The 19,240-nt window shown below is 44.1% G+C and overlaps 1 protein-coding gene across 1 annotated transcript in view; it reads left to right on the forward strand.

The window, feature by feature from the left end:
• LOC122554107 (atrial natriuretic peptide receptor 2-like) overlaps window positions 1–19,240 on the forward strand; it is a 99,019-nt gene that overhangs the window by 48,468 nt on the left and 31,311 nt on the right. Inside the window, exons 16-19 of the mRNA XM_043698591.2 lie at window positions 503–622; window positions 4,792–4,885; window positions 4,989–5,076; window positions 8,060–8,199. Of these exons, the coding sequence (XP_043554526.1) occupies window positions 503–622; window positions 4,792–4,885; window positions 4,989–5,076; window positions 8,060–8,199 (442 nt within the window). The remainder of the gene's footprint in view (window positions 1–502; window positions 623–4,791; window positions 4,886–4,988; window positions 5,077–8,059; window positions 8,200–19,240) is intronic.

Below are 19,240 nucleotides of genomic sequence, written 5' to 3' on the forward strand. Positions count from 1 at the left end.
GAACCCAGGTCCCTGACGCTGTGAGGCATCAGTGCTAACCACATGAGGGCCATAGACAAGGCAGGGATAGAAAACTTCTTAGTTGAATGGTCAGTAACAAAGAGGTAAAATGTTAAGATGAAAGGCAGGAGGCTTAGAGCCAGAGGATGGTGGGGGTCTGGATTACCTTGCCTGGGAGAGTAGTCAAGGTGGGAAATCTCACAACCGTTACAAAGTATTTTGGCGAGCACTTGTAATGTCATAACATTCAAGGCTATTGTGGAAAAGTGGAACAAATGTAGATTTACAGTAGTTTTCATCGGTGAAGACTTGATGGGCCCAAGCACCTCTTCTGCACCGTCTGGTTTCACAGTTGTAATATTCTATGAACATTTGAGTAGAATAGATTTGAACCAGAACAGGTACAATCATGTTGTAACCGGATGGTTCAAAATTGTTGGTCAAAACACATTTGTGAATTTGAATGGCAACTTTAATGCAATATTCTTTCCTTTTCTTAAAGTTGATTAAAAGGTGTTGGGCACACAATCCTCTTATGAGGCCAACGTTTGAACAAATCAAGAAGATGCTTGAGAAAATGAACCCCAACAAAGTAAGCCCAGTTGACAAGATGATGAACTTGGTAAGATACTTTTTTCATCCATTTTATTGCAATTCGTTATCTAGTCCATCGGAATTACTTTCAAACTCTTCCCATGTATTTAGAATTCAAGCTTATCAAACCAAGGGTCACGAGAGCTGGAAAAGGAACAATAGGATTTCAGGCATTAAGCAGATGTGACCCATGGTGTGACACAGAATAGATTCACAGATAGACAGAACAATTGGAATTTATTTAATGCCTTTCATGGCCTTCTGTAACCCAAATGCACTTTTTAAAGTTATTCATTCAGGGGAATGAGAGCTAATTCAGCATTTATTGCTCATCTCTCTTTGCCCAGAGCGCAGTTAAGAGTCAAACACATTGGCTATGGGGTCTTATGTAGGACAGATCAGGTAAGGATGGCAGATGTCCTTCCCTAAAGGACATTAGTGAACCAGATGGGTTTTACTGCCGAAGCACAGTAATCGTAGTGGGGAGAATGGGGCTAACAGTTAATTCACAGCAAATGCCCACAAACAGCAGTATTATAATAATAACCGGTTAATATGTTTCCAGTGAGTTTTGATAAGGGTCATTTATTGACCAGAATACTGGAGTGAATTCCTGTCCCTATGCTATATTGATCAGTGCATCGAGTATAGGATTTGGGGCTCATGTTGTGGCTGTACAGAACATTGGTTAGGCCACTTTTTAAATACTGCACTTAGTTCTGGTCTCCCTGCTACAGGAAGGAGTTGTAAAACTTGAAAGGATTCAGAAAAGATTTACAAGGATGTTGCCAGGGTTGGAGGATTTCAGCTATAGGGAGAGGCTAAACAGGCTGGGGCTGTTTTCCCTGGAGTGTCAGAGGCTGAGGGGTGACCTCATAGAGGTTTATAAAATCATGAGGGGAATGGATAGGATAAATAGACAAGGTCTGTTCCCCCAGATAGGGAAGTCCAAAATTAGAGGGCATAAGTTTAAGTGAGAGGGGAAAGATTTAAAAGGGATGTAAGGAGCAACGTTTTCTTGCAGAATTGGTGTGTGTATGGAATGAGCTGCCAGAGGAAGTGGTGGAGGCTGGTACAATTACAGCATTTAAAAAGCATCTGGATTGGTATATGAATAGGAAGGGTTTAGAGAGATATGGGCCAAGTGCTGGCAAATGGGACTAGATTAGGTTAGGATACCTGGTCGGCATGGATGAGTTAGAGCGAAGGGTCAGTTTCCGTGATGTCCAACTCATTGACTCTGTGACATTGACCTGAGAGAGTAGGCGGGGCCTTAATTAAACATCACGACCCTTCAACACCATGGGCTTCAATTTTGTGTTCCAGAATAAGGAGCCCCTGGCTCAGAGTTGAGAGGGCTGCCCTGTGGGTCACAGCTTCCCCCTTCATTCTGCCCTTACCATCTCAGAATAGCATAATTCATTGCTTGGGAATGCTCCGAAAGCTACTGTGCTTCCAATTAAACCTGTCGGACTATAACCTGGTGTTGTGTGATTTTTAACATAATTCATTGCAATATTCTGCATTTTGTTAAACACCACTACCCTCATGCCCAACACCTTCAAATTGCACACTATCTGATCTGTAAATATACTGACAAGCCTTTGTCATCACCGGGCTTGATTGAGCTGTGAAAGTCCTTCACCACACAGACTACAATTGTGCAAAGGGAAAGACTCAAGGGAACTAATGCTTGGCAGCAAAAGTTTGCCTTACCAGTGAACCAACCAAATGAGGACCTTATGTGAAATAACTCTGCGTAGTCTCTCGGCCAGGCCTTGATGGGCATGTGTGCACCAGACTAAATGGGTTGTAGTATAAATTTGGTGCGTCTAGTTTGGGAAAAATCAAGCGTGTTTTGATTTTCTGTTTGATAGATATTGTCACATGGGCAGGTAGATTTCTAGATTTATTCTGTACTTGGCTCAGGTTACACTTGGAAAGAAGGGGAGAGCTCTTGTGTTGCAGTGGTAGTGTCCCTACCTCTGAGTCAGGAGATCTGGGCTCAAGTCCCTCCTGTTCCAGAGGTGTGTCAGAATATCTTTGAAAAGATTGGCTCGAAAATAAATAAATGTGGCCATTGAACATTTACTAATGACTAACATATTCTGGTACAGGATGCCAGATCAAAACAAATTGAAAACAGCTATGAACACAGTGAGGACAGGGTGAATATCCTGTGCAGGTTATGGGCCTGGATGCCACCCACTTTCACCCATTCTGCTGAGTGGCAGCACATTCCTATTGGACACATATTAATTCATCCAGCCTCTGTTTCATCAGCAAGCATGCCACTGATTGGTGCGTGCTGGAGTTGATGTTGCAACAATGGTGCCTTAATCAAAACCATCTACCTAATCTGGCTTTTCTGCTGCCCTCATGTCCAAGACTTGAGCCATGGGCTCCCCATTGGGAGTTTGGAAAAAGGGTCACTGGACCCGACATGCTAACTCTGCTTTCTCTCCACAGATGTTGCCAAACCTGCTGAGATTTTCCAGCAATTTCTGACTTTGTTTCTGATCCCCAGCATCCTCAGTGCTTTGTTTTTTTTTTTGACTCTCCACTGGATTGGTCCATGCTCAAAGATGAAGGACTGTGGTGATTTGTCATTGCATTCTGAAGGATGGCTGAGCAAAAGACTCTCCCACTCGTGTTGTCTGCCTGTCTATGGGAAGGATTTACAGGCTAATAATCAAACTGTTTGACCATGTTACAAACATACCTTCCATGGCCAACAATTCCTGGAGCAGGACTTGAACCACTATGGATACTATCTCTGTGCCACAAGACTTGTCATTTGTAATGTAGGCAAAAGATTTGAATGTGAATATAGAAGGAATGATTAGTAAGTTTGCAGATGACACCAAAATTGGTGGCATAGCGGACAGTGAAGAAGGTTACCTCAGAGTGCAACTGGATCTTGTTCAGATGAGCCGAAGGGCTGAGGAGCCATAAAGGGAGTTTAATAAAAATAATTGTGAGGTTCCACATTTTGGTCGGGAAAATCATGACAGGACTTACACACGTAATGGTAAGGTCCTGGGGAGTGTTGCCAAACAAAGAGACCTTGGAGTGCAGGTTCATAGTTCCTTGAGAGTGGAGTCGCAGGTAGACAGGATAGTGAAGAAGGCGTTTGTTGCACTTGCTTTTATTGAGCAGTGCATTAATCATAGGAATTGGGAGGTCATGTTGCAGTTCGGCCATCTTTGGAATACTGTGTTCTGTTCTGGTCTTCCTGCTATAGGAAACATGTTGCTAAACTTGAAATGGTTCAGAAAAAAATTGATAACGATGTTGTCAGGGCTATAGGGTTTGAGCTATAGGGAAAGGTTGAATAGGCTGGGGCTGTTTTCCCTGGTTTGTCGGGGGTCTTACAGAGCTTTATAAAATCATGAGGGACATGAATAGGATAAATAGATAAAGTCTTTTCCCTGAGATGGGGGAGTCCAGAACTAGAGGGCATAGATTTAGCGTGAGAGGGGAAAGATATAAAAGGGAACCGAGGGGCAACTTTTTCACAAAGAGGGTGGTGTGTGTATGGAATCAGTTGCCAGAGGAAGTGGGGGAGGCTGGTATAACTACAACATTTAAAAGGCAGCTGAATGGGTATATGAGTAGGAAGGGTTTAGAGGGATATGGACCAAATGCTGGTAAGTGGGAATGGATTCGTTTAGGATATCTGGTCAGCATGGACGGGTTGGAGCGAAGGGTCTGTTTCCATGCTGTACATCTCCATGACTCTATGACTTGCTATCTGTTTCTCGATGGATCCCAATGTAGCAACTTCATCTCATCATTATCACAGCTACTGAGACCTGAGAAAACCTAACTTTGATTTATTTTGAATAGATTATCAGCGCTTTTACTAAGGTTGTAGGGCTCACGTTGCTAATGAGGACCAAGGATTTACATAATCGTAATTGGCCTGTTCTGACCTGTTATGAGACACTCACTGGAATGGATAGGGTTTGAAGATGGGCCTCCTAGCTTAGAGACAAGCACACTACTACTGTACCACACATGCCCGTGGCCTCCTGTTTATTCCATTTTATATTATAAGATCCAATAACTTTTGGTTATTATTTTTGGGACTGCTTTCTATCCCCTTCCAGTTACAGAAATTGCAAATCATTCCCTCGCCTGATTGTATCTTGGTCATTTAGCCTACAGTAACTCTGCCATTGTGTTTATACTTAGATGGAAAAGTACAGCAAGCACCTGGAATCTATTGTGGCTGAAAGGACTCAAGACCTCCTTCAGGAGAAACAAAAGACAGATTCCCTGCTATACAGTAAGACAGCCCAGTTAACATTCAGCCCATATCACTGGCCTGAAGAGAATGTTCACAGAGCATGTAGCCTGATTGATGGTGTTGTTGTTGTATTCATCACCAGGCATGTTACCAAAGCAAGTCGCTGATGATCTTCGTCAAGGGATTACTTCACAAGCTCAAAGTTACTCGAATGCTACTGTCTTTTTCAGGTGTGTCCCTTGGGTGTTGTGAATCTGATTTCACTGTGGCCATTCTCCCCGTGTCTGCATGGGTTTTCTCCGGGGTGCTCCAGTTTTCTCCCACAATCCAAAGATGTGCAGGTTAGGTGATTTGGCCACCCTCCTCCCTGACCTATCACCTTCATCCCCTCCCCCACTCATCTATTGTACTCTATGTTACTTTCTCCCCACCCCCACCCTTCCCTAGCTTATCTCTCCACCCTTCAGGCTCTCTGCCTGTATTCCTGATGAAGGGCTTTTGCCTGAAACGTTGATTTTACTGCTCCTCAAATGCTGCCTGAACTGCTGTGCTCTTCCAGCACCACTAATCCTTAATATTGAATTCACCACCTTCAGATTGTGAACATTTCTTCCCTTTCATTTAGCTTGTTATTATGTCCTCCTTTCCCCCCATCCCACTTACTGGACTTTCAAATCTGGCCAGAGACACACCATCGTCAGTATTCACACTGGATAAAGACAATGTTGTCGAGGAGAATACTGAGATACAGTCTACTAGACTAGATGGGATTGAGGTTCACAGGGAGGAGATGTTAGCAATTCTGGAAAGTGTGAAAATAGAAAAGTCCCCAAGGTTAGATAGGATTTATCCTAGGATTCTTTAGGAAACTAGAGAGGAGATTGCCGAGCCTTTGGCTTGGATCATTATGTCGTATTTGCCTACAGGAATAGTGCCAAAAGACTGGAGGATAGCAAATGTTGTTCCCTTGTTCAAGAAGGGGAGTCAGGACAATCCTGGTAATTATAGACCAGTGAGCCTTATTTTGGTTATGTGTAAAGTGTTGAAAAAGATTATAAGAGATAGGATTCATAATAACCTAGAAAGGAATAATTTGATTGGGGATAGTCAAAACGATTTTGTGAAAGGTAAGTTGTGCCTCACAAACCTGTTTGAGTTCTTTGAGAAGGTGACCTAACAAGTGGATGAGGGTAAAGCAGTTGATGTGGTGTATATGGATTTCAGTTAAGTGGTTGATAGGGTTCCCCATGCTAGGCTATTACAGAAAATACAAAGGCTGAGATTGAGGGTGATTTTGTGGTTTGGATCAGAAATTGGCTAGCTGAAAGAAGACAGAGCTTGGTGGTTGATGGGAAATGTTTATCCTGGAGTTCAATTATCAGTGGTGTACTGCAAGGATCTGTTTTGAGGCCACTGCTGTTTGTCATTTTTATAAATGACGTGGATGAGGGCATAGAAGGATGGGTTAATAAATTTGCAGATGGCACTAAGTTCGGTGGAGTTGTGCACAGTAAGGAAGGATGTTGCAGATAACAGATGCAGATAGATAAGTTGCAGAGCTGGGCTGAGAGGCGGCAAATGGAGTTTAATGTGGAAAAGTGTGAGGTGATTCACTTTGGTCGGAGTAACAGGAATGCAGAGTACTGGGCTAATGGTAAGATTCTTGGTAGTGTGGATGAGCAGAGAGATCTCAGTGTTCATGTACATAGATCCCTGAAAGTTGCCACCCAGGTTGGTAGGGTTGTTAAGAAGGCATACGGTGTGTTAGCTTTTACTAGTAAAGGGACTGAGTTTCGGTCATGTTGCAGCTGTACAAAACTCTGCACTTGGAGTATTGCATGCAGTTCTAGTCACCGCTTTATAGGAAGGATGTGGAAGCTTTGGAAAGGGTGCAGAGGAGGTTTACCAGGATGTTGTCTGGTATGGAGGGAAGGTCTTGTGAGGAAAGGCTGAGAGACTTGAGGCTGTTTTCATTAGAAAGAATGACTTAATTGAGACATATAAGATAATCAGAGGGTGAGATCGGGTGGACAGTGAGAGTCTTTTTCCTTGGACGGTGATGACTAGCACAAAGGGACATAGCTTTAAATTGTGGGGTGATAGATATAGGAAAGATGTCAGAGGTATTTCCTTTACTCAGAGAGTAGTAAGGGCATGCATGGAACGCCCTGCTTGCAACAGTAGTAGACTCGCCAACTTCAAGGGCATTTAAATGGCCATTGGATAAACATATGGATGATAATGGAATAGTGTAGGTTAGATAGGCTTCAGATTGGTTTCACAGGTCGGCGCAACATCGTGGGCCGAAGGGCCTATACCGCGCTGTAATCGAACATAGAATGTTACAGCACAATGCAGGCCCTTCAGCCTTCGATGTTGCGCCAACCTGTGCAATATTCTATGTTCTATGTTAATTGTTCTGCCATTGTCACATTCTCACCACTTATTCTGAACTATCAACATCTTTTCTCCACCAGCACCCTATACCCACTATCCCAAGCCCTCCCAAACTGCATCATGCTGCCCCCTTCACACTTCACTTCAGCTCTGATAAAGTGTCATCTAGACTTGAAACATTTGCTTGCTCTCTCTTCATAGATGCTGCCTGAGCCACTGGGATCTCCAGAATTTGGTGTTTTCACCATAGTCCTACCTGACTATTAGGCTGCTCTTTTATTACAGAGAGACAGAGAGAGAGAAAGAGAGAAAGAGAGAGAGAGAGAGAGAGAGAAAGAGAGAAAGAGAGAGATAACTAGTGGTGGTTTAAACTGAGGGTCACCATGTCTCAGGTGAGGGGTGAAGTTGAGGAGGTGGGACCTTCGTGGTAATCTTAGCTGGTGCAGAAATTGAAGCTGTTAGCATCATCCTGTATCACAAATGGGTCCAGCCAATTGAGGTAACCAATCCCCTGCTCTCAGCAGGACACTTTACAAGAATACGAATCAAAGGGAAGATAATACTTTCATATTGTGAGAGAAGAATGTTCTGATTGGTTGGAAAGTTACTTCTGGTTGATAGGCTCCACTTGCTAAGCAATCAATTTGCTTTTCTCACGCAGTATAAAAATATTATACCCCCTTTACATTGATGTTTGTTGTGAACAGCCTGGTGAGTGACATCCTTCACCATTTTTACAGCCAGAATTGACAAACTCATCATGAATTTTTATGTGTTCCAAACTAAGAGCTCCCTGTGTGTTTTTCTCCTTCAAAGTGATATTGTTGGATTCACTCAGCTCTCCAGTGCCAGCACCCCTTACCAGGTGGTGGATTTTCTCAACAGACTCTACACCTGCTTTGATGCTATCATTGATAACTACGACGTCTACAAGGTTGAGACAATTGGTGATGCCTGTAAGTATATTCTACAGTCGCGTAACTGAGAGAAGCCATTCCACAGATAATTCTCCTGACTTTTTGATTCCTGCTGCAAGGATCTTTCACATAGCGAAATTCCAAAGCTTATTGAACAGTTTGGTTTTAATTAAAGGAACATTTTAGTTGTTACAACCTCTTGCTCGATAATATTGATGCCCTATAGAAAACCTCAGGCCCCTTATTACGCAGGGAGACTGCTACAAGTCTTCGGAGTGTATCGGATGTCTGTTATCGGTTTAAAAAAATTATCCATTCAGGAAACATGGGTATTGCTAGTTCATTCATTGATTGCCTGTGCGAGACTGGTGCTTATTATGTTATAGGCAAAAGTGAGGACTGCAGATGCTGGAAACCAGAGTTTAGATTAGAGTGGTGCTGGAAAAGCACAGCAGGTCAGGCAGCATCCTAGGAGCAGCTCCTCGGATGGTGCCTGACCTGCTGTGCTTTTCTAGCACCACTCTAGTCTAAACGCTTGTTATGTTATGCCTCATGGTCAGAATGCCATATGATTTAATAGGAGAAAGTGAGCACTGCAGATGCTGGAGATCAGAGTCGAGAGTGTGGTGCTGGAAAAGCGCAGCAGGTCAGGCAGCAGGAGAGTCAATGTGTTGGCATAAGCCCTTCATCAGGAATATGGAGTTAGAGGGGGCTGAGAGATAAATAGAAGAGTGAGTGCTTTAACAATCATATTAATATATCAAAGTGTAGACACATAGAAAACAGGAGCAGGAGGAGGCCATTCAGCCCTTCATGCCTGGTCCACCCGTCAATGGAATCATGGCCGATCATTCAACTCATTCCCCCTTTCCCTCTTTCTCCCCATGCTCTTTTGACCCCTTTAGCCCAAATAATTGTATCTAAACCCTTCTTGAAAACATCCAGTGTTTTGGCTCCAACCTGAGCATTCCACAGACTTACCACACTCTGAATGAAGAAATTTCTCCTCATCTCACCTCTGAAGTATGCTCTCCTCATGTCTCAATATGAGACCTAAGTGAACAAAAATTTCATTCTCCATCTTACCGCGGGATCACTTGAGGCTTGATGTGTTACCGGAAACACGCTGCTCTGCACAATTTAATTGCTGCTGGGGATCCCAATCCAGGCCACTGTCACTACAGCCACCATCCCTCTGACACCGCTCCAACCATGATCATCCTAATTATCCCATTTTCAAATGCACACCTCTTCCAGGCTGAATTCGAGTTTAGCCTCACTGTCCATTCAAGCTGAAGTCCAGTGCATTTTCTACAACATTTAGCCAATTTTCCAGAGGCAGCAGCTTCCAGGAAATCAAGGTGCATCCTGTGCAGACGTCCCGATAAGGCTTACTCCCTCATGGAAAATTCTCAAGTCACAAATCGTCTCTTTGCTTGGTCTCTATCTTTTTGTCTGAGCACTGTGTGGTCTCAGTATTTCAACTTTCTTCCTTTTAGTATGGTTTCCAGGTCAAGGTACACCAGAACTCGAGGACAAGGATTATTTATTACTCAAGCACTTTAACTCATCACTTTGTCATAGAGTCATAGAGTCATAGAGATATACAGCATGGAAACAGACCCTTCAGTCCAATCCGTCCATGCTGACCAGATATCCCAACCCAATCTAGTCCCACCTGCCAGCACCCGGCCCATGTCCCTCCAAACCCATCCTATTCATATACCCATCCAAATGCCTCTTAAATGCTGTAATTGTACCAGCCTCCACCACTTCCTCTGGCAGCTCATTCCATACACGTACCACCCTCTGCGTGAAAACATTGCCCTAGGTCCCTTTTATATCTTTCCCCTCTCACCCTAAACCTATGTCCTCTAGTTCTGGACTCCCTGACCCCAGGGAAAAGACTTTGTCTATTTATCCTATCCATGCCCCTCATAATTTTGTAAACCTCTATAAGGTCACCCCTCAGCCTCCGACGCTCCTGGTAAAACAGCTCCAGCCTCTTCAGCCTCTCCCTACAGCTCAAATCCTCCAACCCTGGCAACATCCTTGTAAATCTTTTCTGAACTCTTTCAAGTTTCACAACATGTTTCCGATAGGAAGGAGACCAGAATTGCAACAGTGGCCTAACCAATGTCCTGTACAGCCGCAACATGACCTCACAACTCCTGTACTCAATACTCTGACCAATAAAGGAAAGCATCCCAAACGCCACCTTCACTATCCTCTCTACCTGCGACTCCACTTTCATGGAGCTATGAACCTGCACTTCAAGGTCACTTTGTTCAGCAACACCCCCTAGGACCTTACCATTAAGTGTATAAGTCCAGCTGATTTGCTTTCCCAAAGTGCAGCACCTCGCATTTATCTGAATTAAACTCCATCTGCCACTTCTCAGACCATTGGCCCATCTGGTCCAGGTCCTGTTGTAATTTGAGGTAACCCTCTTCACTGTCCACTACACCTCCAATTTTGGTGTCATCTGCAAACTTTCTAACTGTACCTCTTATGCTCGTATCCAAATCATTTATGTAAATGACAAAAAGTAGAGGACTCAACACTGATCCTTGTGGCACTCCACTGGTCACAGGCCTCCAGTCTGAAAAACAACCCTCCACCACCATCCTCTGTCTTCTACCTTTGAGCCAGTTCCGTATCCAAATGGCTAGTTCTCCCTGTATTCCATGAGATCTAACCTTGCTAATCAGTCTCCATGGGGAACCTTGTCAAATGCTTTACTGAAGTCCATATAGATCACATCTACTGCTCTGCCCTCATCAATCTTTTTTGTTACTTCTTCAAAAGACTCAAGCAAATTTGTGAGGCATGATTTCCCATGCACAAAGCCATGTTGACTATCCCGAATCAGTCCTTGCCTTTCCAAATACATGTACATCCTGTCGCTCAGGATTCCCTCCAAAACTTGCCCACCCCTGAGGTCAGGCTCACTGGTCTATAGTTCCCTGGCTTGTCTTTACCACCCTTCTTAAACAGTGGCACCATGTTTGCCAACCTCCAGTCTTCCGGTGCCTCACCTGTGACTATCGATGATACAAATATCTCAGCAAGAGGTCCAGCAATCACTTCTCTAGCTTCCCACAGAGTTCTCGGGTACACCTGATCAGGTCCTGGGGATTTATCCACCTTTAACCATTTCAAGACATCCAGCATTTCCTCCTCTGTAATCTGGACATTTTGCAAGATGTCACCATCTATTCCCCTATAGTCTATATCTTCCATATCCTTTTTCACAGTAAATACTGATGCAAAATATTCATTTAGTGTCTCCCCCATTTTCTGTGGCTCCACACAAAGGCTGGCTTGCTGATCTTTGAGGAGCCCTATTCTCTCCCTAGTTACCCTTTTGTCCTTAATATATTTGTAAAAACCCTTTGGATTCTCCTTAATTCTATTTGCCAAAGCTACCTCATGTCCCCGTTTTGCCCTCCTGATTTCCCTCTTAAGTATACTCATCCTTCCTTTATACTCTTCTAAGGATTCACTGAATCTATCTTGTCTATACCTGACATGTGCTTCCTTCTTTTTCTTAACCAAACCCTCAATTTCTTTAGTCATCCAGCATTCCCTATACCTCCCAGTCTTCCCTTTCACCCTGACAGGAATATACTTTCTCTGGATTCTTGTTACCTCATTTCTGAAGGCTTCTCATTTTCCAGCCATCCCTTTATCTGCGAACATCTGCCCCCAATCAGCTTTCAAAAGTTCTTGCCGAATACCGTCAACATTGGCCTTTCTCCAATTTAGAACTTCCACTTTTAGATCTGGTCTATCCTTTTCCATCACTATTTTAAAACAAATAGAATTATGGTCGCTGGCCCCAAAGTGCTCTCCCACTGACACCTCAGTCACCTGCCCTGCCTTAATTCCCAGGAGTTGGTCATGTTTTGCACCTTCTCTAGTAGGTACATCCACATACTGAATCAGAAAATTGTCTTGTACACACTTAACAAATTCCTCTCCATCTGAAACTTTTGCACTATCGCAGTTCCAGTCAATGTTTGGAAAGTTAAGATCCCCTACCATAACCACACTATTATTCTTACAGATAGCTGAGATTTCCTTACAAGTTTGTTTCTCAATTTCCCTCTGACTATTGGGGGGTCTATAATACAATCCCAATAAGATGATCATCCCTTTCTTATTTCTCAGTTCCACCCAAATAACGTCCCTGGATGTAATTCTGGGAATATCCTCCCTCAGTACAGCTGTAATGCTATCCCTTATCAAAAATGCCACTCCCCCATCTCTCGTGCCTCCCTTTCTATCCTTCCTGTAGCATTTGTAACCTGGAACATTAAGCTGCAAGTCCTGCCCATCCCTGAGCCATGTTTCTGTAATTGCTATGATATCCCAGTCCCATGTTCCGAACCATGCCCTGAGTTCATGTGATTGACATAACGCTTAAAAATTCTTTTCAAGCAACTGTCAAAGCAATTGCATATTTACCAAGCTTTTATATCCTAATTCAGTCATGTGATCTGGATCTTGATGGTTGGGCCCACATTTAATGCCCATCCTAACTGCCTTTGAGAAGGTGGGGGTGAGCTGCCTTCTTGAACCGCAGCAGACCATGTGCTGTAAGTTGACCCACAATGCCCTTGGGGAAAGAATTCCAGGATTTTGACCCAGCGACAGTGGTGATACATTTCCAAGTCAGGATGGTGAGTGTCTTGGAGGGAAACTTGCAGGGGGTGGTGTTACCATGTGTTTGCTGCCCTTGTCCTTCTAGCTTGAAGTGGTTGTGAGTTTGGAAAGTGCTGTCTGAGGATCTTTGTTGAATCTCTGCAGTGCATCTTGTAGATGGTACACACTGCTACTCCTGAGCGTCGGAGGTGGAGGGAGGGTATGTGTTTGGTTATGATTCCAGTTAAACAGGACACTTTTACCTGGAAGCTGTCAGGTTTCTAGAGTGGTGTTGGTGTTGCCTTCATCCCGAATGCTTGGAGTATTCCATCACACTCCTGTAGCTGAGATAACTGAACTCCAACAACCACGATCATCTTCCTATGTGCTAGGAATGACTCCAACCAGTGGAGAGTTTGTCCCTTAATTCCCATTGAATTCAATTTTGCTAGGGCTCCTTGATGTCTACCTCGGTCAAACACTTTCTTGATGTCAAGGGCTGTCCCTCTCTCCTCCCCTCTGGAATTCAGCTCTTTTGCCCATGTTTGAAACAAGGCTGTAATGAGGTCAGGAGCTGAGTGGCCCTGGGGGAACCCAAACTGGGCGTCACTGAGCAGGTTATTGTTGAGCAGGTGCTGCTTGATAGCCCTGTTACTGACACCATCCATCGCTTTACTGATGATCGAGAATTGGCTGATGAGGCAGTATGGGCGGCACGGTGGCACAGTGGTTAGCACTGCTGCCTCACAGCGCCAGAGACCCGGGTTCAATTCCCGACTCAGGCGACTGACTGTGTGGAGTTTGCACGTTCTCCCCGTGTCTGCGTGGGTTTCCTCCGGGTGCTCCGGTTTCCTCCCACAGTCCAAAGATGTGCAGGTCAGGTGAATTGGCCATGCTAAATTGCCCTTCGTGTTAGGTAATATGGGGTAAATGTAGGGGTATGTGTGGGTTGCGCTTCGGCGGGTCGGTGTGGACTTGTTGGGCCGAAGGGCCTGTTTCCACACTGTAAGTAATCTAATCTAATCTAATCTAATTGGCCTGATCAGATTTGCTCTGCTCTTTATATACAGGACACACCTGGATAACTTTCCACATTGTCGGGTAGATACCTGTGTTGTAAGTGTACTGGAATAGCTTCGCTAGGAGAATGGCAAGTTTTAGAACAAGATTGTTCCAGAACTTGCCGTTCCTCAGCGAAGCTATTCCAGTACAGTTACAACACAGGTATCTACCCGACAATGTGGAAAGTTATCCAGGTGTGTCCTGTATATACTATTGCCAGAATGTTGTTAGGACCCATACCTTTTGCAGTATCGAGTGTCTCCAACTGTTTCTTGGTATAATGTGGAATGAATTGATTTAGCTGGAGACTGATATTTATGATGCTGAGGATGGCTGGAGGAAGCTGTGATGGATCATCCACTTGACACTTCTGACTGAGGATTTCCACTTCAGCCTTATCTTTTCCACTGATGTGCTGGGCTCTTCCATCATTGAGGATACGGTTACTTGTGGAGCCTCCTCCTCCAGTGAGTTGTTTAATCATCTACTACCTTTCATGACTGGATGTGGCAGCACTGCAGAGCTTAGGTCTGATCCACTGATTGAGGAATCCCTTAGCTCTGTCTATCACTTGTTGTTTCTGCTGTTTTGCACGAACGTAGTCCTGTTTGGTGGCTTGGTTCTTATTATTAGGGTCAAAACGCAACTTAATCTCACTTGGTATGTGTCCTATACTAATCGACAACATTTGGGTTTCTCTTCTATGAGTGCTATCCATTTTATTTTTATCCAGCCTACCCAGTTCCTTCTGAATCTGCAGAGGACAAAAGCAGTGAAGGAATTAATCGTTACTGGAATAATGGATTTCCTGTTGGGACACTGGCCAGGTCCATTATTTAGGGTGGCATGGTGGCTCAGTGGTTAGCACTAGTGCCTCATAAGCACCAGGGATCTGGGTTCGATTCCATTCTGTGTGGAGTTTGTACAATCTCCCTGTGTCTGTGTGAGTTTTCTCCAGTTTCCTCTCACAGTCCAAAGTTGGCAGGTTAGCTGGTTTAGCCATTGGAAATGCAGGGTTACTGGGATAGGATGTGGTGTGTGTCTGGGTGGGATGCTCTTCAGAGGGGCAGTGAATAGTTGGGAGGGGGCCAAATGGCCTGCCTCCACACTGTGTAGAGACTCTATGATTTTAGATATTTGCCGATTGTCAGGCCATCACTGTGAGTTCTCCCAGCTCCCAATTTGTCTCCTGGTGTGGTCTGCATGCCTAGTGTATCCTTTCACATCTCCCCTCCTCACCACCCCCCCCCCCCCCCCCCACTACCACCAGCCCAACCCCCCACCGCCCCACCCACAACAAACACAATCTGGAAGGTTAACACTGGCAAAGCAGAACATTGAAGTCACGTCGCTGTCTTTGTAATGGGGACCACTAAATATTGTTTTAATGTGTCTTTCTGTTCAGCTTGTGTGTAGTTTGTGATGCGAGAACTTGGACCCAGGACTTGTTCACTAACAAAGCAAACAGTGCAAAGGACATTCCAATCAAACACATGCAACAAATTCAGTAATCCTGCATTCCTATGAGAGAGTGTGTGTGGAGGAGTGCTGTCATCTTTTAGTTCGATCTCTTAGTCAAGCAGAAATAAAAGCTGTGCCCCCATTACATTTATACAACCTCTTTCAGATAATAGGGGCATTTCTAGAGAATTGAAAAGCAGGGAAATGGTGCTACCTGTATAAATTAAAGGCCGTTGAAAGAAACAAAAAGCTGTCATTGATAAATCCAATTGTGATTTCACAGCAAACGTTTCTTACTGTGAGAGTAAGGGAAACGTGGAACAGAGACAGAAATTGTTGGAAGAATGCAGCGGGTTTGGCAGCACGTGTGAAGAGAAAGCAGAATTAATATTTCATTAACTCCATTTCTCTCCACTGATGCTGCCAGGCTTGCTGAGTTTCTAATTTTGTTTCTGACTTCCAGAGTCTGCAGTTTTTTGGTTTTCTTGTTTAGGGGAAATGTGGGACTCACTCTCCCATGGGATAGTTGTGATGAAGAATGTCAATGCATTTAAAGATTAGCTGGATAAAGGCAAAAGGGAGAAAGCGAAGGATAAGTACATGAATAGGAAAGGTTTGGCGGGATATGGGCCAGGAGCAGGCAGGTAGGTCTAGTTTTGTTTAGGATTATGGTCAGCATGGACTGGTTGGACCGAAGGGTCTGTTTCCATGCTGTATTACTCAATGGTTGTTTATATGAAGAAGGTCCCTTGAAGGAAGCCCGTGATGTGTGTAAACAACAGTATAGACCAATTGGATTGAGTGATCTGTTTCTGTGCTGTAGACTCAATGTAATTGGGGATTTTTAGGAACACTGTGTGCCTTATGTATGTCTAGATGACTTAAGGACAATACACAGTGAGCAAATTCTTCTAACAGTGACTAGATTATACGGGGGTAAGACTCAATTTACTGTTATTTTTGGCCTTTGACTTTGTGGCTTTGAGCCAGGAGGAATGTTTTTAAATAAGTCTTCATTCCCTGCAGATGGATTTGCATCATAAATCCCTGCTGGAAAGCATAAAGTCAGCTCTTAAATAAAATAGTTAACCTATTTGACACCACTTATCATTTATTTGGCTGACTATATTATATGAGACCGGTTTCATGCATATTACATTTCAGTTCACAAAGCACACAGGGACAGATGTAAGAATTCTAGATATTCCAAGCGAACAATATCGCAAGTGTTTATTGCAGTCCAGAACAAAAATGATTCCTGTCAAACCGCTATGGCTATTCCTGCTGCTGTGTGTTAATGATAACATTTGATGATTCTGTATGGGACTCTGTGTTCCCCGTCAGATGTGAAGGGAACAATCAAAGTGCCAGGACAACATTAGAAGTTCTTTGTAGCAAATTGACAAACGCCCTTACTGTATCCAAACCGAGAGAATAAATGTCACCGTGAAGAAAACTTAATGCAGCGATTATCTTTTAATGGAAATGAGAGTTGGCCTTTGGTTCTCTTCAGCAGGAAAAGTTTAAGGACTGTGTTGTAAAGATTTTAAATGCAGTGAGTGGTTTCCCAGTTTCCTCTCTCTGGTTCTGCTTCAGTTAAAAAAAAAACTAGACTAAGTGTAAAATACAGTTTCTGCTGCTTTGTTTGTTTGAGCTTCAGATATCATATCAATCACCCTGAGGGGGTCACTTCAGAAACTCAGCACTATCCAGGATAAAGCAGCCCGATTGATTGGCACCCCCTCCACATCCTTCAATATTCACTCCTTTTACCACTGACACTCAATAGCAGCATCTACAAGATGCACTGCAGCAACACACCCACACTCATTCGCTACCATCTTTCAAACCCAGCACACACAATGGAACACCACCCCTTAGGAAGTTCCCCTCCAAACCACTCACTATCCTGACTTGGAAATATAGCCTTCACTTGTCCCTGGATCTGAAAACCCTGAAGAATGTCATTGTGGGTCGACCCACAACATATGGCAGCAGTTCAAGAACAAACATAGAACATAGAACAGGCCCTTCAGCCCACAATGTTGTGCTGAACATTGATCCTCATGTATGTACCCTCAAATTTCCGTGACCATATGCATGTTGAAGAGTCTCTTAAATGTCCCCAATGACCTTGCTTCCACAACTGCTGCTGGCAACGCATTCCACGCTCTCACAACTCTCTGTAAAGAACCCGCCTCTGACATCCCCCTCTATACTTTCCTCCAACCAGCTTAAAACTATGACCCCTCATGTTAGTCATTTCTGCCCTGGGAAATAGTCTCTGGCTATCAACTCTATCTATGCCTCTCATTATCTTGTATACCTAAATTAGGTCCCCTCTCCTCCTCCTTTTCTCCAATGAAAAAAGTCCGAGCTCAGTCAACCTCTCTTCATAAGATAAGCCCTCCAGTCCAGGCAGCATCCTGGTAAACCTCCTCTGAACCCTCTCCAAAGCATCCACATCTTTCCTATAATAGGGCGACCAGAACTGGACACAGTATTCCAAGTGCAGTCTAACCAAAGTTTTATAGAGCTGCAACAAGATCTCATGACTCTTAAACTCAATACCCCTGTTCATGAAAGCCAAAACACCATATGCTTTCTTAACAACCCTGTCCACTTGGGTGGCCATTTTAAGGGATCTGTGTACCTGCACCCCAAGATTCCTCTGTTCCTCCACACTGCCAAGAATCCTATCCTTATTCATGTACTCAGCTTTCAAATTCGACCTTCCAAAATGCATCACCTCGCATTTATCCAGGTTGAACTCCATCTGCCACCTCTCAGTCCATCTCTGCATCCTGTCAATGTCCTGCTGCAGCCTACAACAGCTCTCTATACTGTCAACGACACCTCCAACCTTTGTGTCATCTGCAAACTTGCTGACCCATCCTTCAATCCCCTCATCCAAGTCATTAATAAAAATTACAAACAGTAGAGGCCCAAGAACAGAGCCCTGTGGAACACCACTCACCACTGACTTCCAGGCAGAATATTTTCCTTCTACTACCACTCACTGTCTTCTGTTGACCAGCCAATTCTGTATCCAGACAGCTAAGTTCCCCTGTATCCCATTTCTCCTGACCTTCTGAATGAGCCTACCATGGGGAACCTTATCAAATGCCTTGCTGAAGTTCATATACACCACATCCACAGCTCGACCCTCATCAACTTTTCTAGTCACATCCTCAAAGAACTCGATAAGATTTGTGAGGCATGACCTGCCCCTCACAAAGCCGTGTTGACTGCATTTAATCAAGCCATGCTCTTCCAGATGGTCATAAATCCTATCCCGCAGAATCGTTTCTAACACCTTGCAGATGACAGACGTGAGACTGACTGGTCTGTAATTGTCGGGGATTTCCCTATTTCCTTTCTAGAAGAGAGGAATTACATTTGCCTCTCTCCAGTCCTCAGGTACGACTCCAGTGGAGAGCGAGGATGCAAAGATCTTCGCGAGTGGTGAAGCAATTGCATTTCTCGCTTCCCAAAGCAGCCGAGGACAAATCTGGTCCGGGCCTGGCGACTTGTCAATCTTAATGTTTGACAAAATTTTCAGCACATCAGCTTCCTCTATCTCTATCCATTCCAGCATGCACACCTGCTCTTCAAAGGTTTCATTCAATACAAAGTTCGTTTCTTTTGTAAAGACAAAAGCAAAAAACTCATTTAGGGCTTCCCCTACGTCCTCAGACTCCACACACAAGTTCCCTATGCTATCCCTGATCGGCCCTACTCTTTCTTTGACCATTCTCTTATTCCTCACATAAGTGTAAAATGCCTTTGTGTTCTCCCTAATCCGTTCTGCCAAGCCTTTCTTGTGCCCCCTCCTGGCTCTCCTCAGACCATTTTTGAGCTCCTTCCATGCCTGCCTGTAATCCTCTACAGCTGAGCTTGACCCTAGCTT

The sequence above is a fragment of the Chiloscyllium plagiosum genome, unplaced genomic scaffold (assembly GCF_037043375.1).
Source record: "Chiloscyllium plagiosum isolate Xiang-an unplaced genomic scaffold, Cpla_swu_hap1 HiC_scaffold_9, whole genome shotgun sequence".
NCBI lineage: Eukaryota > Metazoa > Chordata > Chondrichthyes > Orectolobiformes > Hemiscylliidae > Chiloscyllium > Chiloscyllium plagiosum.